Here is a 22,416-nt window from a genome sequence, read left to right on the forward strand (position 1 = left end):
GACTTTAAAAAGCGCCTGATATAAATTCTTAGAGCGCGTCGCCTTATGCTCATTGCGTTTATACAGGATGCGTACGAATCGTTATTGTTTTGATATGAGCGATCTTTAGGCACAAAAGCATCGATAAAAAACTTCAATAATAAACTTTCTGAATAGAGAAAGGTACACATTCATCTTTAAGCCTATATGGCTTATTCACCACGGGCGATGAAGTTGTGAAGTGGTTGGGTATGATGGGAGACCGTAATCAAAGCTGCGTGATCAACAGATCGATCAGGAATCAGTTGCGCTTCAAAAGCTTGGAAGACATCGACGTGACTGCCGATGGGAGCCCAGTGCTGCGGTGCATAATCTCCATCACCTACTCTGTGGTGTGCGCCGTAGGTCTGATCGGGAACCTGTTGGTCTTTTTCTTTATTCGCGTTAAACAACAAAGAAGCAAATCCAAAATCAACTTCTTCATCCTCAATATGGCCGTGACGGACTTTCAGTTCGTGCTCACTTTGCCGTTCTGGGCCGTGGACACAGCGCTGGACTTCAGCTGGCCGTTTGGAGATGCCATGTGTAAGATCGTACTCTCTGTGACTGTGATGAACATGTACGCCAGTATCTTCTTTCTACGCCATAGGTCGCTGTCTATGGCGTTCCAAAGGGTCCAAAAAAATGACTAACCAGCACACACACGTCTCACTGAACGTGACGTCTGCGTCTGCCGAACGTGACGTCTGCGTCTGCCGAACGTGACGTCTGCGTCTGTTGCTTGAGTCGTTGGTCTGCCGAACGTGACGTTTGCGTCTCACTGAACATAGGCTACAACCAATTTTATGTTTTTATATTGACATACCTTTAAACAGTTATTAACTGAAAGTAAGCGTGAAATGAGAGCTTTGAATTGTTCAATGACTTGCACCGTTTTGTCATTTTATCAGATGGCAAAAGCAGCCTTTGCATTTGTTTTGGATTCAATTATGGTTGAAAACAATGTAGAACACAGTAGATTTGAAGATGTTCTGGACTTTAAAATCCCTGAATAAGAATATTGTGTTATATTTATTTCTGTTTTAGCAGATTTGGAGGAAATCTGCTGCTTCAGTTTTTTATTTATCCTGCCAGAATTTTCTTGGCATCACAAATAAGTAAAAAATAAAACAAAAACAATAATATGACATTCTCCAGTAAATAAGTAAAACCTTGCAAATACACACACCCACACACACATTATTATTATTTAACATAAAAAATATATGGCTTGGCAAACCATTTAATGTTGCATTTATGCAACCTACTGGAAATAAAGTGAAACACAGATCAAATAAATGCAAGCGTTTATTTATTTATAAAGCACTAATAACTGTACACAGCAGTGGTCACCACATTTCAACGTGGTGTGTATTTGTTATAGTGAATTATATCGGAAACGCAGCAATAATCGATCGCATCAGAACAATATAAACACATGCCAAACATATAATGATATCACACGGTTTTGGAGTTAAATGTATTTCACGAACACTTAACACAAAGCATTACAAACTGCATAAACTAAGATTGACAGCTGGTCCTTACCAGTGTGTAACACAATTAACAGAATGTCAAGAAAACAACAAATTATCGTTAGTTTCTAGGACAGACGCAGACGTCACGTTCATTGAGAGGAATGAGTGAAGTGAAAGTTAACAAAGTGACGCTTAACACACTGCATTAAGCCGTGTATAGTAGCGTGTTACAATACGTGTTGGCAAAAATGAAAACAAATGACTTCACTGCTACGCGTGAATGACACGTGACGCCTAACTGGACGCTTCACTGCTACACGTGATTTACGTGACGTCTACGTCACGTCAACGTCTCGTCTGCGTCTTGAATTCAATGCAATAAATAGCCGAATTTAAAAAAAGTTAAGACGCGGAGTTAGACGTTCAGTGAGACGTGTGTGTGCTGGTTAGTCATTTTTTTGGACCCTTTGGAACGCCATAGCTGTCATCCTCTGGTCTCTGGCCACCGTAGCCACCGCGCCGACATCCATCTTCTCGACTGTCACTAACGTGCCCGGCGAGAAACTTTGTTTATTGAGATTCCCCGAACTACACATGTGTAGTATTGGTTGGCAGTCTATCATTTGCAAAACATATTGATCGCGTTTATTATACCCATGGCAATAGTATCAATGAGTTACCTGATGCTGCTGAGGCTCATCCGACAGCGCAGCATGAAGAACAATTCAAAGCGAAGAACGCAAGTTACAAAGTCCATCACTATCGTGGTTTTATCGTTTTTTCTCTGCTGGATGCCCAATCATGCAATTACGTTTTGGGGCGTGCTGGTCAAATTCAACGTAGTGTACTGGGATAAGTCTTATTATATCGTTCACACCTATGTGTTTCCGGTGACGGTGTGCTTAGCACATGCAAACAGTTGTTTAAACCCACTTATTTACTGCCTCATGCGCAGAGAGTTTAGGAACAAACTGAAGGAGATGTTTCTGCGGGTCTGAGCGACGCGCGCTATGCTGCACTTGCTTTTTGGTGCCAATGCAACCATTGCTATCCAAGAACAAATCATTTATTTCTCATGTTGCAAAAATGTTATGTCAACAGAGACAGTAAAAGAAAAGAACGGTACCCTAGGCTATTACTGTATGAATAGGTATAGGACTGCACAGTATTGTTTTTATTGCGTTGAATGTCTATGTCACAGTGTTAAATTGAAAGTGTTGTTTTTGTAAAACACATTTCCACATTGTTACACAGTATTTACACATTTGCTGAGTGCTGAGATAGTTCATTGATTTATTTTGGGCTAACGCAGTATGATAAAACCACAACAAGTGCAAATGTTGTGGCATCTTACCGTGCAGTTATCCAAGATACCTCCATTCTCATCAGAGCTCTGTAAATAAAAATACATCAGCCTAGTTAGTACCGTTTCATTTTGACTGCAGGGCCATATCAGTCAGTTTGCACACATCCAAATGTATTTCAGTATCTTATAGATATGACAGCTCGGCAGCATCGTCCAGTTAATTATCCACAAAAGGGGTGGTTGGGTTCAGAACTGGTGATAATGCTTAATGTCTTGTAAATGTTGGTTGCTTTAAAGGAGTAGTTCACCTTCCATATGGAAATTCTGTCATCATTTACTCACCCCCTTGTCATTTCAAACCTGTATGACTTTATTTCTTGAGCTGTGCTGTTTTGCTACCAACATTTTTCAAAATATATTTTGTGTTCCGCAGAAGAAAGAACGTCATACGGGTTTTAAATGACAAGAGGTCGTGTAAATAAAGACAGAATGTGAACTACTCCTTTAAATTACTGTACATAAAAACATTTGCAGGTAATTTGAAAATATAAAAAAGACAGATCAGTGCACTGGGTGCTCTGTACACATACAGGAGCTTTCTAAATGATACCCAGCCTAGAAGTTATGTTCTTGATATATTGTGATCTTCTGTGTATGTGTGTTTAAATTTTTATTGCTGTGCCTGTGTATGTAAAAAATCCACTTTGCTTATGGATGTTTATCAATATTAGAAAACTCACTTTGATATCTCGCTGTGTGTGCTCTAATAGAATCCCCACTGTTAACAGGACTTCCTGTGGGGACAGGGTTTCCTATTACTACTAAGTGAAGCTAGGTTATTAAAGTCACCTCCTAATGCACACCATTATATCAGTGTGTCTTTATTATGAGCTACATAAGAATGACATGTCACACACTTTGAAATGTGTTTTTATTCTCTTAAGGCTAAAATACACAATATAATACACAAAACATACAAGACGTTTGTCAGATTTTGCCCAGATTTTCAGTCTGGACATGTCGCAGCAAGTCTGTGCCAATCTGCAGATTTGATCAGTAAGTGTGTTTCTATCTGAAACTATCAAAAAGTCTCCAAGTGTATAATGTCTAGTTTAAAACTATTACATCTTTGCAGCTACTATTTTGCAGTAAATAATAATAAATAATTTTTTAATGAGCTTTCAAAACCCAATGAGAATGATAAAAATAAGCAAATTAATAAAAAAAATTAATTCGCTTTAAGCCTCCACAATATCAAGAATAATGAGGATTTAACAATGTTTTTGTATCAAGCAATTTACTATCCATTCAGTATGTGCTCCCTCCAAATTTAATCCAATAAACCTTTGGGATTTCTAAAGCTATGCTATGAGGTATAATGTACGCCATGCACCCAACTCCTAACACTGACTGGCTCATGGAAAGAATAAAAATCCTTCAGCTCCTGACTTCAGCTCTCTGATGCTTATTACTTTTCTGATATCAACAAATTATGCGGTGGAAGGGTGCCATCTGATTTGCCTGATTCCATATTAGCCAAGAAAACCCATTTATACTTCACCAGCATAAAAATGACAAGCCAGATTTGCTTCTCCCATAGCTGCTGCTGTGGAATGAGCCGCATTTTGGTATTCATGCTTTGTTGACAATAATTAACTGTACAGTGTATCGCATTCCTCCCCCTCAATTTTCTCTCTTATGATTTTAGGGATCCCTATATCTTTCCCTGACACATAAAACTTGGTATCTGTCTCATCACACTAAAATAAGTCTGAAATACCCTTCCAACCACCTAAGAACAGTCTCCCCAAAGATCTCACCATCAGTCGAAGGTCACAAGTTGCTTCCAGGAGCGTTAAAAAATGTTATGCCATCCTGACGGGCGAACATTTGTGGACCACATAATCTTCACTGCTCACTATGCGTTGCTTTACTTTTAATATTGATTTTTGCTTTGGTCATTTCACAGACTAAAATGCAACAGTGCAACCATATTCATAAATAGAAAATAAAGGATCTTGTCACACATGATCACAACAACACGGGTCATGGTGCTTCTGCTGGGACTCAGTATTGCGTTTCCAGGACCGGCAGTATCCTTATTGTCAAATGTTTAATTATTTTCATCTCTGAATAATCTGTGGATTATTACTAACTAACTGTATAATAGGACAATTTTAGAGGTAAAACCTTTTTTTACCGTCATATATATATCAATTTTTAGACTAATTTCTCTGTACTGAGCCTGGAAACCAAATCTGGTAGTGAGAGTTAAATTTCCGGTTATATCACCATCACTGACTGTCAATTCTTCCTATGAATAACTCGCATTCACTTTCTGTACAGGACAGGTTATCAGCAAAATCAATGGTAACCAAATTCCTACGGCAACCAGGTATAGAAAGGGACATTTTTGTATGATTTTATTTCGGATGTGACAGATTGTCCTTTCATGTTTATAGAAACGACAACTTTTATATAAATGTATTTAAGTCCTCCTATAATATATAAATGCAATGTTTTTTATTGTAACCTGACGTGCACCTACAGTACGCTCATTTATCCGTTTCATGTGTTCATATCAGGGCCAGAAGAGGGCAACAGATCCCCTGAGTGGCATGTGAATAACCAAATACATCCAAGGAAAATTCTTAAGAAAAGAAAGTCGTGACAGCCAAACAGTTTGCTGTTGTAACAATTAATAAAGGCGTAGCACCGATTTCTTTTTTTTCTGATGTTGAAAATAAACCAGTTTCCTGGTTCCTTATTTCCTACATCTGCATGTTCATTCCCGAATTGTACTGCGCCGCCCACTTTGCAGGTGTTTATTTCAAGTAAACATTTCACACTAACTTCCAAACGTCCACAATCGACAAAGTCCAGCCCTTTTCCAGGTAAGGATCGCGTCATCGCGCAACAGCATCTCCTGTTGTTCCCTGTCGCAATTTCAAACGCTGCTGGGACCGTGAGGAAGTTCCTCCCCCTCTAACGTTTGATTGGTCTAAACGCGATATATTCTGATATCCCTAAAAACGATTGGGTTACGACTTTGTCAGTCAGACAAAGGGTCCAGATAAGCCTGGTGGTGTTCGCGTCAGGTGAAAAACTCAGTGTGTTGTCAGACGTTAAAAGTTGATTTTGTGTAATCAAGCGAAACCGTAAAACGTCACCGTTGGTCCAACATATTCAACTAGTTTCTGCACGCTACTGTTTATTTTTACGCCTAAAGAGTAAACATGAAGAGTTTGAAGTACCGACTGAAAAAGCATGAAGTTACCATCACCGTAAGTTACGAATTTACAACAGATTTACTTGTTTTTTCACACGGAAGCTCATAAAGCGAAATCGCGTAGTGTAATCGCGGTATAATAACATCGTATTTTCGTTACGATACAATTAACGAGTCATTTGTGTTGAGTTTCGGATCAATAAGTCAAATCTTTTGACACTTCTGTATCACATCCACGGTGAGGCCGGATTTGTATTGACTATTACTTGAATGACTATGTCTGTCGATCTTTGTTGAGGTGTAATTCAACCTGCATCTCTCCGTTGTGTTTTGTACAATCATTTTTGGATGGTTTTGAATGGGGGGCCTGCGCTGTTTTTCTATTCATCGCTTAAATCACGTTTTGTGAGTTTCTGAAGCTGTTGGCCGCTCTCCTTTAGTATAAGTCGAATATGAAATCAGAAATCACGCAAACTTCGCGTTAATTCAGAGACTGCTGACGGCAACAGATGCTTGCATTCCACCCCCTTTTCATTTCCATGTCAAAGAGCCTGGCACATAGCATAGTAGGCTGCATGGGGGTTAGTTATTGAACCCTTTTCAAGGGTTTTGTTTCGATGAAGGGATCTCGGTGTGCAAGGAAATGATGTCATGGCTACTCAGACATTTGATGTCACGTAAAGGAGAATCATCTGGTCTTTTTTCAGTGTTAACTATGTTCTGACTTGTGTTTTTGTACATTTCTACACTCACAGAGCCAGTCACTTGTTTCCCTGTGATTTAACAGCACACAAAGGACCATGGGTGCACGCCCTCTCTTTTTGTGATTTGCAGATTCTTTGTGCTGGATTTGTCTGTAGATTCTTCTCAGTAGTTGTTGTCTCCTGTTTTAGTTATCTAATTTTAGACATCCTATACCGTATTGAAGAAAAAAGGTTGTCTTTACAATACTTGGGCATTATGAGGTAAAAATGTTGTTTATTTTGTTAATGTATTGAACTGCCACGTTTGTTTTGTACTTATGTTTGTCTTTAAGAGTGTGGTAGTTTGAAAACAGTGGGGTTTGCTGTCTGAAGTTTGAGGCATGGCTGAGGCCTCCATTAAATAAATGCACAATGTCCCACCACTACTCACTGCAGTGAACAGCTTCTGTTTTCAGTACATGTCAGTGAGCTAACAACCTTAAAGGGATACTCCACCCAAAAATGAAAATTCTGTCATGAATTACTCACCCTCTAGTTATTCCAAACATGTATACATTTATTTGTTCGGTTGAACACATGGAGAGAGATTTTGAAATAATTTAGCACCCAACTGTTCTGAAGGACCATTGACTGCCATAGTAGGAACATAATAAATGGTAGTCAAAAGTGCCCCAGAACTGTTTGTTTTCCTACATTCATTTTTGGGTTACCCTTTAAACTTTTAACCCATAGAGGTTTTGATTGGGAATCGATAGAGCTGCTTGGTCAGATGACTGAAGCATAGACTGAAGCTCTGTCATGGTCTTGTTTGCATTACAAATTACCAGATTACGATTCTTTGTTCTTTGACAGTAATTGTTGATTTGGTACCAACAAGCAATGCAGGCTAACTGTAAAATGCATAAAGGTGCAGTTAACTTCTGTATAAACATATCCAAGGATTGTCTACAATGTGGATGAATCTCCATCCAATGTTTTGGAAAGGTTTAGTGTTCTTGACACTGTCTGTCGTGTTTTATGTTGAAGAATAAAACGTGAAAATGTTTGTGCTTGTGTTGACCACAGACAACTGAAATTGATTTTGGGACAAGGAAACCGGTCAAACGTAAAATATCATTATATAAAGGAAGTCTAGTTTATATTTTTTGCAGCCGTACACAATTTTTCCTCATTGTTGCAACACAGCCTGGGCCGTCCCTAGTTGTTTAATCATCTGTCCCAACCAGCCTATGTTTTAAATTCAAGAACAAATTTGTTACATTAATGTGCCGTGTTAAATGTCAGTAGTGGGGTCACAGTTCACATGGGTTCTTTTTATTGACTTCCTTAACCGTGGCTGGTTACTTGTAATGGGTTATTCTGCAGTTCAGTTTGTCTTTGACTGAAGTATAGCCTTAATGAAAAAACCCAGTTTAGAATATTATTGACTGTTATTTAACTTTGCGAAGAACCTCAACATTTTGAAATTGTTTATTTACTACTAACAGTATTATTTAACCAACAGGAAAACGTTTTTTAGTGGAATTAAACAATACATCCTCCTACATAACATATGACAATTTCATAAAAATAAATTTTGTATTTTCCCTCGAGTCGTTTCTTGGGAGAACTATTGTGTATAAACATGGTGTATTAGTGTTTGTGCCTGCTGTGTTTGTCTGAAAGCTGCGCTGTGTGTCTCTGTCTGTAGCGCCCATTGAGTCTCTCGGAAAGCTTAACCGTGTTGAGCTTGGCCCCCAGTATGGTGGGAAACTGCCAGTGTGGATTGAAGGTTATCCTAGGATGGATGAATGGCTGGGGATTACAGGGAATGGGAATGTGTTGTAGTTGAAACCCCTCAGGCTTAAATGAACAGCTCATAAGGTTGGAACCCAGAACACTGTCATCAAAACACCACAAAGTTTACATTAATACCATTTTGCAGTGTTTCGACTGAACCAGTTTGCTGACTCTAATGAAGGGGGAGGTGTACTTCATGACTAAAGTTTTTGGAAAGTCAAATCTCATTCAGGTAGAAGAGAAAATCAGGTTGATGATCAAGTGCATTACCTGCTTGTGATGTTGTGTAATTATAAAGAATCGACGGTGCCTTAAAATCAACAAATATATAAATGGTTTAAACACTCAACATGCTTCTAAAGCACTCCGTTTTCTTATATCATTTTAACTGAAAGTATAAATTATTTAACTAACAACCATGGTAAGAAGTTCAGGTTGAGAGAATGGGTCTTATAAAGTGCTCTTCTTTGTAATAACAAAAGAGGTGTATCTGCATTTACATAACATTTATGCATTTGGCAGGGGCTTTTAACCAAATCGACTTACATTGCTTTATAGTATGCATTGTATCGGAGTATGTGCAATCCCAGGGATCAAACCCATGACCTGTCAGTCGCTAAAATCTTTTGTAATTTCAGGTGACCTCTCTTTGGTGGTATTAATCAGTGATGAATGCAGGCAATTTAATCTTTAACTTATCAGCAAAAAGGTTTTGGTAGTTTACAGATTTTTTTTTGCTTTTCCTCGTTTCCTCATTTCATTTTTGCTGAAGTCATCCAGAGTTTGGTCATGAAAGGAGGAATGTGCTGATACCAGATGTTACCAGTTGTATGATTGGCGTAAACAGTGTAACATCTGGCGTGTTTTATCTCTTAACCCCTTCAGTGTAACCCCCTTAATTTTGACTGGTATACTGGGTTAGGAACTGTGTCGTCTTCTATCTTATACTGCCCCTCTCTTTTATTTGATTTGGATGTGGTTCAGAGGAGGCTTCGATCATCTTACATGATTAAAACAACCCCTTTTCTGGAAAAGGAAAAGAGATGGGCTCATCTTCAGGTGTGTGGACACAAAAATATGTGCAATTACAATAATGTTGTGGATTAATCCTTATTAGGTTTGTCTTAAAGGGTCATGATGAAACCCCCCCTCTCTTTTCAGCTACAGTCAACCTCACTGTCGTTTTTGGAAGTTAAAATATGACAGTTACCGCATTTCAAGAGATGAAAAAGTCCTCAGGTCATGGTATGGCATTTCTGACACAGACTGCTTTCATGAGCGAGTCCAAAAGTCCAATTGACTTCATTCCTAAAAGCATTCCCGACTAAAACACAGTTTGCTAGCTCAAAATTAACTTGTTTTCTCTATTGTAATAACTTAGTTGCTAACATTGTTTTCTATGATGTGCAACTCTAAACAACATTTATTTAGTTGTTAACAGTGTTTCGTGGCGCTTTAAGGATGCTTATATGTGCATTACATGTGCCTTGGAAATCACAGCAAAACTGTTTTCAGAAGGCTTAGATTTTTGTGTGTGCTTCAAATGAGGACTTTAATGTTTTAAAAACAGAAGTGCTTTTTTCTGCCGTTATGTAGTTGGGCCATACTCCTGTGCTTGCCCACACTCGTCTTGTACACATGTTCTCACAAACGCATACAAAAACACGCTCTTGTTACATTGATGCATGACTTTGTCACTGGAATAGCCGGAGGACAGAAGTCCATTCGAGAGATGTGCTACATTTCCTTTAGTCTTTCTGCATCTCTCTAGTGTGGCCTCGTTTCTTTCTGAGTGGATTCGGGGTCTAGACATGATACTACAGTTCTCGTTTAATTTTTTTAAAAGATTAATTTTGGGGCGTTTTAGCCTTTATTTGGACAGCTTATATATTTTTTTAGACAGGACAGGAAGTGAAGTGGGTGGGATTGAGAAAGGACCTCGAGCCGGGATTCAAACTCGGGTCGCCCGGAGCGCAACAGCGCGGTATGTCGGAGCACTAACCACAGGGCCATCGGCTCCGAGTCACTTCATTTATTTTTCTCATCCATTGTTTCCGTTTCACTTAACCTTACAACTACTGTATGAGAAACATTTATTTTAAAATTAATACTTGGGTAATTTTTGTGAATGAAACCTTAATCCTACTGGTAATAGTACAACACCACTGACAGTTCCTTTTGGACAGCCCAGGAGCTGAAGTGAATACTTATTGAATATTGATCTTGTGGAATGTACTTGGCAGGCGGCTGCTTCAGTCTTTCATGCAGAAACCTTTGTCTAGGGTTGCTGAGATCTGTTGAGTTATAAGCATTATTCCAAATATCTTTCTCTGTGTTCATCAGAGCAAAGAAATGTATACACATTAGGAACAACTCGAAAGTGAGTAAATTATGACAGAATTTTCATTTTTGGGTGAAGTATCACTTTAATAAATAGCAAAAGATGCAGATTACCAATTCTTTATAGTGATTATAATTTTCTGACAATGCTACTTTCAAACGTATATTATTATGGATGTGCACTAATGTTCGAATATTCGATCTGCAATAATTATTCGAAAATTGAAAATGCAATTTGAATATTCATATTTTTCGTAAGTATAAAAATCTATTCCAAGAATTCCTTTATTACTGTTGTGCTTTGTAAATTCATATTTGTTCGTCAAAAAACATTAAGTAATGCTAATTTCATCAACTTGAAACATGAAAATATAAATTTTACTGCTACTAATATTAATGAATTTGTCCTATGTAAATTTTACATAAAGTCTTATGTAAAAATGCATATCCCGAGATTTTATTATAGTCAAGAACATTTCTAATGGTTATTTGACGTGGACTGATTCCTAGCAGCATCACACAAAAACCAATGTGTTTTTAATGGGTTACAAATGCTTTTGTAAAGCAAGCTACAATTTCCTAAATTACTTAAATATGTACAGTAAAGCTCATTGATTATATAACTTTATGAAACTGCCTTGCCTTTTGCAGTAATGTTATTAACCTTCAACTTATTCTCCAAGGGGAAAGTGTCCAGCAACAGAGTGTTGAATAGGAATTTGGATTGTGGTTTGCAATCCAGTCAGCCACCATGAGGTGACCAGTTATGTGGTATAGAGCTCCTTATATCTACTAATTAATATTCTTGACTGCTCCCTCTGCCATGCATAAGGAGTGGGAAATGTCCTATTGGGCAACACTTGGCACCAGATACACATGGCACCACAATCAAGTACTAAAGTGCTTGGCTGCAGCAGTAGAGACCAAGAGAGTGGCAGCAAATGCCATCCCACCAGATGCCCAGGCTAACTTGCTAAAAAGACAACCCTTTATTCGGGAGGTGAAAAACATGTATGGAACTTGCCACTGTTGCTGGGAGAAACAGCCACTGGCTGTGGTTGAAACGGAAGAATACATATGGGCTGCCAAATGAACACGTAATAAAATGATGTTGTGTAATTTGTAATGTTATGCCATAGGAGACCGGGGTCACTGAGCATTCATTAACTATGCCAGTGGGCCTATTACAGATTTTGCCAATTGGTTGGCGCATATGGTTTCGTTGATTTTGCTAAGGTGTTGTAAAGTTGTACCATACGGGTAGGCAGTCGTGGCCTAATGGCTAGATAGTTGGACTCGTGACCAGAAGGCTGCCAGGTCGATTGGTTGAGGCGGATGGACACAACATGGGCTGCCAGATGCCCTTGCCACAATGCAACACACAGATCCAGGCCTGGTCAACCTGCAGTGGGCCTCCCTTGGCTGAGGGTGTCTTGTGATAAAGGACCGAAACAAACAATGAGGCTGAGGTGCACAACTGACGATGTTACGCATTGATTTCAACTGTGCTGAAATCGTGTGATTATAACACCTAGTCCTATTAAGTGAATCTGGGTGTAATTAGGGTCTTCATTTTATTTGAATAAATTGTTTTCTGTGAACAAGTCAAATTTGACAAAGTACATTTTACTGAACAGTAAAAACCCTGTGTGTGCTTAAGTTTTTGGACGATTTAACTGGGTCTCAAAACAGCAGCTTGTGAGTTTTGTGTTGTGGCTCTGGTCCTGCTGACATCCGCATACACAAGCTGCAATGCATTGCTGAACCACTGTAACAATAACTTTGCTGTTGATACTATACGTTTTATGACAAGTTGACCATGTCTAGCATGAGAAACCAGCACGTTTAACATAGTAAAGAAGTTGGAATGCTTGAAACACTGTGGCACCTCCCCTTTAAATGTTTACTCTTATAAATCTGTCTTTTTTTTTTATTGTGGGAGGCACTTCGTAAGAAATAGGTTTGAGTGTGCATGTTTGGAAAGGGGGAGAAACGAAAGGAATAACTTCACATTGCTGACATTACATGTGACTGTGCCAGCTGAAACCTAGCAACCATCCCGCAAGACTGAGAATGGCAGGTTGGGGCTTGTATCATTACCTTTTCTACAAACACTCCTCCTCGCACCCCCTCCTCCTCACATACCACACACACACACACACACTCAGCTATTTGTTAATCAGCTTTTGTGCCTCATTTACTGTCTTCTCATCAGAGTTTTTGCTGTGTGTTGTTTTTGTTGATGTTGCTATGATGCCAATGCAATTTTGGCCCGATGAAATATTCTTCTTCCTTTTTTACCTATGGGATTTTCCCTGGGGCAATGAGTTATGCAAATATTGTTATGAAATACGCACCCTTATGAATTGCTGTAATGCTGTGAGTATTGCATAAAATAATTGGTTTTGGTAAATGGGATATTCATATAAAAGGACATTTGGGCATTGGTTTGTGTTTTTGTTTGGAATCGCAGGAACAGTTTTTATCTCAGTCAGGCCATTAGGGGGCTCCAGTGTTACTACAGGTGAATTTGTACTGTCTGTCATGCTCTGCTGTGTTCTGCTATGCACCCGAATCCAGAAAAAACATTACATATTTATAACTTCAGGTTTAGCGGTGTCAAGCACTATATTCTCCAGATTTTACAGAATGCCTTAATTTTTATTGGCCTTACAGTCGAAATAGGCTCACTTCTGAGTTGCATAAAACGTAAGGCTTGTGACCTTATTTTGTCTCTTTACACATGGGAAGGGCCGTACTTTGTTATAGCGGGAGTTATTCAGTCTGGAATTTATGCTTCTCATTCATCAGAGCGGTGATAGGACTCTGCTCTGGAATAAAGATACCTCTGGAATAAAGATACCTCAGCTTTGATAAAAAAGGTTGGACTCTCTGGCGCCGGGCAGCAGAGGATGATCTCAGAAGTCATGACTCCCTGTCTAGAATCCACTGAGCTGTGCTATGCCACCCACAGTCCATTCATGCTTGTTGGGGTCTCTCTTTCACACTCTCCTAATCTTTCCCCTGCTAAAGGAATGATGAATAAGGCCTCTGACTTCACTGTGGTTTAATGTTTATCTCGTGCTTTTCACCCTGTCTGAGCACAGTGACCCCGCTGCAATGGAGTTATATGTATCTCAACATCAAAGACATGATATTAGTTTGCAGGTTTAAGAGATGGCTAGCAATGAGAAGGGTTGTTTGTTTGTGTTCTGCTGTTGTTTGTTTTATTCTTATTAAGGAAAGCATCTTGCCCTCTGGCGTGTTTTTCTTGAACTTATGCCAAGTGCTCACACATTATGCAAACACAAGCACTGGAATGCCGATTGCTTCATATCTGTTTATATTTTCGAGTGTTGTCTGATTAATGAGCACTCTGCTCTCAGACACGACCCCCTTTTTGAAGGCTGGTTAGTCACAATATTTATAAGAGAATGCAGTAACGCTTAATGATAATCGGAATGGAGACCTTAATGATGTCACTAAAGTAATATATCCATGTTGTCCCTGGCTGATAGTAAGATTTGCAGATGAAGAAGCAGTGCACGTTTGCAAAAGAATGAGATATACTGTCAGCAGAAATCTGATCTCACTCTTTACCCGGCTGTCGGAAGTAGAGGAAAATAGCAGGGAAATGGTCTGACCGCCGGGTCAGAGGTCAGATCTGCAGGTCATGATCAAACAGCTGGACATGTGTTGATGGCTAAAGTGTATGTCTGTTACTTTCCAATAATAGTGCTTAAAAATGCCCCAACTACTATTTTTTAAAATGTCAAAGGATATGTTTGTAAAACAACGGATATTCTTTTTTGTTTCACTAGCCATTCACTTTAGTTTATTTTCTACTTTTTATATTGTTGATTTGTCGTGTTATATTGCCATTACTGGTAATTGATGTTAACTGGTGGGGTCAAAGCTATTATTCTAAATGAAGATTAGATAATGTGTGAGAAATGGATATGCTCTCATTCCGTTGTGCATTGCGCCTTGTCAGTCATGATAATGAGTGTCTTTCAGATGGTGGCCAATGGCTGCCTCAGTTTAGCCAGTGTACATATAGACAAAACGTCTTGCAGTCCCTCACAGCCCTTAAGCATACCAACACACTTGCTGAGATCAGTTGATACGTGTTTTTTGGTTTAACAGATTTCAGTCCTTAAACTTAAAGGATATTTCACTCAACAATGAAAATTCTGTCATCATTTACTCACCCTCAAGTTGTTTCAAACCTGTATACATTTCTTTGTTCTACTGAACACAAAGGAAGATATTTGGAAGAATGTTAGCAATTTTTAGTTCTGGGACATCATTGACCACCACAGTAGAAAATCTTTTAAGGGTTGTCAAAGGTGGCTTCGAACTGTTTGCTAAGATTTAGTATTTCAGGTTTATTTATGACGATGTGTAGCAAAATACATGTATAATGATTTATTTATTTAATAAATAATTATTTAATTTAGTTTTGAGGTACTTTTGAGTTTTGAGCTAGCTAATTGTAATTCATTTTATGTGGTACAACTTACAAATACAGCTTTTTGCAAAGAGGGCAATAAAGGAGGATTGTGAAAAGTGACCGGTTATATTTGTGTCAGATCATTGCATAGCAAATATATTACTTGAATATAAAACTAAATAGTTTTAGAAACTTCTAAAAAGTTTCTTTGTATTTATTTTGGATGTAATGGGCTTGCAAGTGTTAGTGCAAATATGAAGCAGTCTATTTTAAAAGACATTGTGCAAGGTTATTATCGTGTCTGTAAAAAGGGTGTGACCAAATTGTATTAAAAATGAACCCTGTAAATGTTTTAAAAATTTTGAAATCTTTAATTTTGAAATCTGTGTCTCACAATCATCGATAAAAAAACATTAGAGGTCCGCCGGAGACTGTTTAACGGTATGTTTATCGTTCATCAGCTGAAACAAATAGTTCAAAAAGCGATCCCAACGAAATCGTTCTCTGTATCCTTACCATTATGGTTGTTACGTTAACCCCCACTATTCTTCTAAATTAACAACGATTTTTAAAACTTAATTTTATAGTTATCATCCATAGTGTGAACGTCCCTTTACAATAGCAAAAATGAATAGTATGTAAACTACTATGAATATAGAATGACAAGTTCACTTTAGTTAAATGTTTCACATAGGAGAGAGCAATGTCCGTTGCTGTGATGAATTGACTTTTTACATAAATTGTTTGACCAAACATAAATTGTTTGGTATTTTTCATGAAAAGAGTTTCTGAAATGGTTAGTGAATGTAAGCAATATCGCACAAAATGTGACTCAAGATTTTTTTTGGGTGTCAACTCAAGCTGTGAGGTGATGTTTTTTGTTTGATGTAGAATTGGTGATTGGATATCCAGCGTGAACTCCAAGAATATCTATCTCTACTCTTTATACCCCCCACTGTCAGCACATCCCACCCTATGTTGCATCAGAAGGTTACATATGCCTCCGGATCTTTCTAAATCAAGCATGACAGCTCTCTGCTCCTCTCGGAGGGGGGGTGGGATTCTCAGCAGCTACTCATTCGTCTGCTGTGGTACTAAATCAGACCTGTTGATGTGTGGATGGCATGTCGCTGCTTAGGTGGAATAAAGATTTTCTATGTGAATAATGGAAAAATATTGGTAGAAAATCTGTAAAGCCGATTATAAATGTACTGTGACAGAGTGAAGCAGGCCTTTTGTGTGAACTGCTATGGATTTGAGAGATTTGGTCTTGCATTTTATGTTGTTCGTAATTGATTGCTGTCATCGTGGCCTTGAGCTGGCAGTCGAAGTTTGGAAAACCGTTTCAGCACAGACACGTACTTGATTTCTCTTTGTCACATCCAAAATACCATCTTACCTTTACCCAAAGCTCTCTCACGTGTTATCTTAATATATTTGGACTCTGTAGCTGTCTTCCATATGTTGAGATTTATTGGCCTATGCGTCGCCATTAGTTTGCTGTTGCCAGGCAAGACTTTTTTGTGTGTCGGTGGGAGGGAGGTGAGACATGGGATGGGGTAGGGTTTCATTTTTACAAGGTGTTGACATGAGTTATAGCACATAGTCACCCAGACTGCCCGGCAGCCAAGATCTAACCTAGATACATTGTCTGACCAGAGAGCTTATCACTTTATACCCCATCGGCCATCATTACTTTTACCTGATGCACATGAAAACCCTTCACAGAAAACGTTGCATGTTCGTGTAGAAGTCATAGATGGTCATAGACCACAAACACACCCTGTTATAAAAAACAAACAGACCTGTTCCCACATTCCAGAAAACAAGTGGAAGTTGCATTTATGTATTATTACATAGCCAAGACTTAAGTTTTTATTTGTAACTAAAATGCAAATGCTAAAAAGTATCTAACAATTTTGTTTATTTTATGATTGGGCTGATACTGTTTTCTAAGGTATGCTGTGTGCACACCAAATGCAAATTAAGCAAGTAAATTACATACAAAGTCAATGTAAAGATGTGAATTTGCGGCAGGCGACGTGTTTGCGGCAAAGTTTTAATTGGGTGTATCGTTGGTGTGGCGGGTAGACCGCATTGACGTTAATAAAATTAGTCTGCAAAACTTATTGAAACCTACTGCTTGACAAATGAAGTCACTACCGCACAATGTTTTTTGTGTCACTCGTGGAAATGTAATGAACTAAGAAAGTAAGAAAGAGCAAGGAATGCAATGCTTCGCATTTGGTGTGAGCACACCATTAGAACTTTGCATACCGGCCAGCCCTAAAATCCAAAGCAAGACTCAAAAATCGCCATCTCCACTTCTGCATTTACGGTTTCATTTACAGTACATATTCTGATCCTGAATCCTGTTTGATCTCATTTTATGTTTTAAAAAATGAAACTATTAAGTAGTGTGTGTGATGTTAAAAAGATGTAACTGAGTGAATGGGCTATAAACACCTCCCAGTTGAAATTTTATGTCCTCCGCTAAAGACAAAACAAAAGACTGAAATAGCCCTACACACGCACACACTATTGTGCTTTTTTTAAGGAACTAGATCCTATATGTGTTCATTTCAGCTTCTTTGTTTCTATGGGACATAGCAGGTTGGAGAGTGCATACCCTGCATACGCCCCCCTCATATGACATGTTATACGTGTGGATATTCCCGCATGTATGCTGGTGTATCAACGCCACAGACTGCGGTGGGGGTAGAGGGGCATATTAATGGGTAACTGAACTCCCCCACTGGCGCTGGTGTGAAAATCGAATGCGTTCCTGCTGTCTTTTGATCTCCTTCAGACCTCTCACCTACCATATTAAAAACTGACGTCTTCCTTTTAGGAATAGACTTTATGCGCAGTGTTTATCTTCAAGATGCTGAGACTGTGGTGGGGGGTGTTGTAAATGACGTTCCACGTAGCCCATACACCAGACGGACGTATGTTAAAGCCGCCACCTAATCTCACCACCGTGGAGTGCCTCCGTCGGCTCTGACCCCTCCCGGTGAGAAGACCGATGCTTTGACTTAAACCGCCTCCTCAGACATCGGCCGATGACCTGGTCTGGAGACTTGAATCTTGCAGAGATTACAGTTTCAAGTTTTATTTGCGGGTGTCGCTGGGGTGGGGGGTCAGACTACATTGACGTTCCTCTCATTTGGCTGGCCTTGTTTTTCTTTGTCAGCGTAACTGTTACTCATGGAGCAAATATGCTAGGATGGGATATTATTAGCAGTTCTACCCCAATCAGTCATTGGAGAAAGGTCAAAAAATAAAGAGGTAACCAGGCTGAGCTGCTTGTCTGCGTGCTGTTTACAGGGATATTTTAGACCTGGAAGGGCTCACATATTTACAGCCAGAGGTTGGACGACATTGCCATTTTTCATAGAGGAGCAAAGAAGCTAGAAGCAGAAAGAGAGAGCTGCATAAGCTGCATAGTTTGAGAAGACCGAGGCGTACTGCTTTCTTTTTGAACGGAGGACTGAGAGGGGCAGAGATTGACTCTCCCTCAGAGGCGGAGCTGCTGTCCCAGGGCTGGTCCCTGCGCTACAGCGGCTCTCCTTGCGTGTTTGTGTGCATCCCATGCCGAGATGAAGCATCGAGGAGAGACTGCGGGTTTCTCGTCCCCCTGTAAGGTGCAGGCTGCCTGCTGGAGAGGGGGACTCCACTGAAGACCACACTCAGACTCTCGCACTCGCTGGTTGAGTGTTCCTTCGTTTTGCTGGATAGGCAAAGATAACTTAATTTTGTACTTCTCCAGACCACTGCAAGAGGACCACCAAGATGAGTCGATGGCTCAAATGCACGTCCATGTACTTTGTAGGTATCAAGAGATTCTCCGGTTGAACTTTGCTCTACTTTGAGATGTTTTTGTCTTGCAACAGCTAGAGAGAAATAGACTGTGTGTGTTTTGAACTTGCTCTGTTGGGGAGCGGGACTTTCTCTAAGAATGCAAGAATGGAGAGTTAACTTTTGTCTGAGATTTTTGGAGCTTGAAGGTCTTCAACAGCTTGAACTGTTATGCTTTTGTTAATGCCCATTGTTTGTGTCAAAGTGTATCTAGGTAATGTACATTATAGGGGAGATTTCTATTAATTTGATTAAATGCTCTTTAGATTAATCAGGTTGTTAGTTTAACACTGACTTTAAGCTATTCATTCCTGTTAAATATTTGAATACATGCTATATGGCTAACCTGGTTCATATTCCTTCATTCAACTTCTAATGCTTTGAATCACCACCCTGCTCATCAGCATAGCCAAACACAATGAGAGAATTCTCAGCACCTTTATTAAAGTGACATCGATGTCTTTGTGTGTTGATGTTATGAATGCTGGGTGTGTCCATCTGTCTCTTTCCTATAGAATGACGCTGTCTGTAAACACTATGCGTGTTGGGTGTGACAATCTTTACCTGTCTCTCTTTCTTTTAGAACACCGACTGGAATAAGTATGATGACCGGCTGATGAAGGCAGTGGAGAGAAGGGAGGTGGACAAGGTTGCAGCAGTGCTCGGCAAGAAGGGCATCATCCCTACCAAACTTGATGTAGAGGGGCGTTCTGCGTACGTTCTCCATCTTACACACACACACAATGGAGTGTTACAATTTCATTTAAAAAAACATTCTTCATGGAAGGGACATTTCACCTAAATTCTGTCATTATTTCTGCGAGTTGTTTAAAATTGTAATAAATCTTTTAGTTCTTATGAGCACAGAGAAAGATATTTGGAAGAATGCTTGTCACCAAACAGTTCTTGGCCACCATTGACTACCATTTGGGTGAACTATTCCTTTAATGCACATTGGGCCTTTATATTATGCAAACATTCTTTCATTCACTATAACACAAAGCTTTGTAGAGCAGACTGGTTGCTTCATGTTTTAGGATGAGGGCTGTTTTGATGCATTTGAGAGATTTTGATACAGAAGTTTTACTCCTTGACTTGTGTTTGTGTCCGGTTTCGGATGAATTTAGTTAAGTGGTTGGGGCCACAACATGTTTTCTTAACACACACCAATATTCACAGCAAACCAGAAGAATCCAGAACAGTCCTAAACTGGATCTACTGAATGATTGTTTGTGTACGATGACTACATTTAGGATCTGGAAGTTTTTCTCGAAGATGTTAACTGCTACTTAGACTTATTTTAAAACCTCACATTCTAGGAAGCCTCAGCTGAGGCATTTTTATATTGGCCTGAACGCAAAATAAATAATTTTAAGGGATCAGAGGTGAATCTTTAAATCGTTTTATATAACTGATTGTAGTGATGTTTTATTACATGGTCACGCATTAGACTTCAACACCGGTGGCTTCAATGGTCTTTTCCGCTTTATCCTCAAAGTTATCCTCCATTCATCCCTTGCATTTTTACTGCTGTGACGGTGTGCATGTATGGCATAAATGGGCGCATTTCAGCCTGATTTAACCACAGCTTTGTTTCACTGCCCGTTTGAGTACACAAGATTCCCCTTGGGGTATTTTTGTCATCGTGTGAGATTCTTCTTCTCCGACCGGCAGGGTAAGAGCTTGAGTTGTAATAAGGTGCTAGAATTTCTCCGTACCAAATCAAGTGCATTCACCGCCGTCCGAGTCGCCCAGTTGGTGTCATAGTGTAACAGAGCTCAATTAATAAACACCACCCTGATATATGAAACACACTAATGGCTGCCAAATGACCAGAACACAAGCGTTTGTTGCCTTTCTGTGCAGACTCAAGTCAGTACACAAACACACAAAAGCATATGTTGACTGGATTTGTGGAAATCTTGTTCATATATAGCAAGACCCCACATGTAGACTACATCTCTGGCCTGTTATTTCTCCCACCAGTCAGAATAGCTCACAGGCAGGGCTGGCCGCAGGGCTTTTATGGTGTAATCCAGTAGTTGTGGGACACTATCCTGAGGGTACTTACTAATAGATGGTTCACTCGCAGGAAACCTTGAAGGCTTTCTGCTCTGTAACCTTCTTCCTGCCTAATACATCAACACACCCACTTGCTGGGTTATAGATTTGTGCACACAAGATTTTTCTAGCTCAGACTCACTGGCATTAAAATAGCATCAAGCATATAAAGTATTTTGGCTAATTGTATTTAACACTTATCAGATGTTCAAATAAATTTTGCGGTTGTGATATGGTGGAGGACCTGTACAGCATGCAGATATTTTGTTTTCCATTTAAAAGGGCCCCACACACACACCCCACCTCTCCACCCCCCCTCTAAAAATACATAATATATCTTGGAGCCGCAGATATACGAGTCAGTCAAGGAGTTGGAGCCAAGCTAGAATGACATGTCTGGGTCTTGATAACCATCTGAGCATTTCAGTCTCCAAATCACCAGGGGTTATTTACCATTACAACATCAACCGTGTTGTTTTTTGTGTCCCTATATCTAAAAATGTATATGCTCTGTTTTTAAATCAAGTTAGGAGGAAATTGCCTGAAAATGCAATGAGCTGTGGCTCCCTTTTGTTTTCTCTAGAATTGCGTTTTGCTTTTTGATAATATTTTGAAAGAATCTTTTGTCCACGTAGGGTAATTTAAAGTAGTGCAGCAATGCGTTTTTGATAGTTTATGAAAAGGCTGTTCTACAGCTATAGAACTGTTGTATAAATGAGAAACGTTTCAGAATGTATCTCACACTGGACTTTCGGAAATGGGGTGGCTTTGTTTTCTCACTGGATAATTTACACACCCTCTAGTTCAAAATCCTAACAACAACAACAACGACTTTGATAAACCTAACACTAGTCTGGTGTCTCATGCATCGTTTAGTGGGGGTTCTTTTAAATCATGTGTGTCACTAATCCACAAGCCTCTACCTGTTTGTCGTCTCGCCATCAACACAGTCTCAAATAATGCTTCCCAAACACGGATGAACTTTAGCTCATCAGTCACACCATGTCTCCAAGGAAAGTTGTATTCTCACCCTTGAGGCTCATGGTATTGATTTATCAAAGCTCTCATGCAAATTAAGATTCACGGTGATTCATGCAAATGGATTCATTTCAACATTGCCTTGCTTCCAAAGCAATTGTAAATACTGACACCTGACCAACAGTACCAGGATGACCGGAAATATGGTTATG

At 39.3% G+C, this 22,416-nt stretch overlaps 2 protein-coding genes across 3 annotated transcripts in view; both read left to right on the plus strand.

Moving 5' to 3' along the window:
• Window positions 1-233: 233 nt before the first annotated feature.
• rxfp3.3a1 (relaxin family peptide receptor 3.3a1) lies at window positions 234-2,494 on the plus strand (the record flags this gene model as incomplete). Its single annotated transcript, XM_079451173.1, is given in 4 exon segments — window positions 234-653; window positions 1,947-2,090; window positions 2,093-2,095; window positions 2,099-2,494. Coding segments are annotated over 4 exon segments (963 nt in total).
• A 3,346-nt stretch (window positions 2,495-5,840) lies between these two features.
• The window catches only part of uacab (uveal autoantigen with coiled-coil domains and ankyrin repeats b), a 30,952-nt gene continuing 14,376 nt past the window's right edge, over window positions 5,841-22,416 (plus strand). Inside the window, exons 1-2 of one of the 2 annotated variants that reach the window (XM_079463986.1) lie at window positions 5,841-6,086; window positions 19,749-19,879. In XM_079463986.1, the coding sequence (XP_079320112.1) occupies window positions 6,039-6,086; window positions 19,749-19,879 (179 nt within the window). In that variant the 5' untranslated portion in view covers window positions 5,841-6,038. Of the gene's footprint in view, window positions 6,087-18,623; window positions 19,136-19,748; window positions 19,880-22,416 lie in introns of those variants that run through there. The other variant, XM_079463987.1, reaches the window with a different exon arrangement.

This window comes from Barbatula barbatula (assembly GCF_947034865.1).
Source record: "Barbatula barbatula genome assembly, chromosome: 1".
In the NCBI taxonomy this organism is placed as follows: domain Eukaryota; kingdom Metazoa; phylum Chordata; class Actinopteri; order Cypriniformes; family Nemacheilidae; genus Barbatula; species Barbatula barbatula.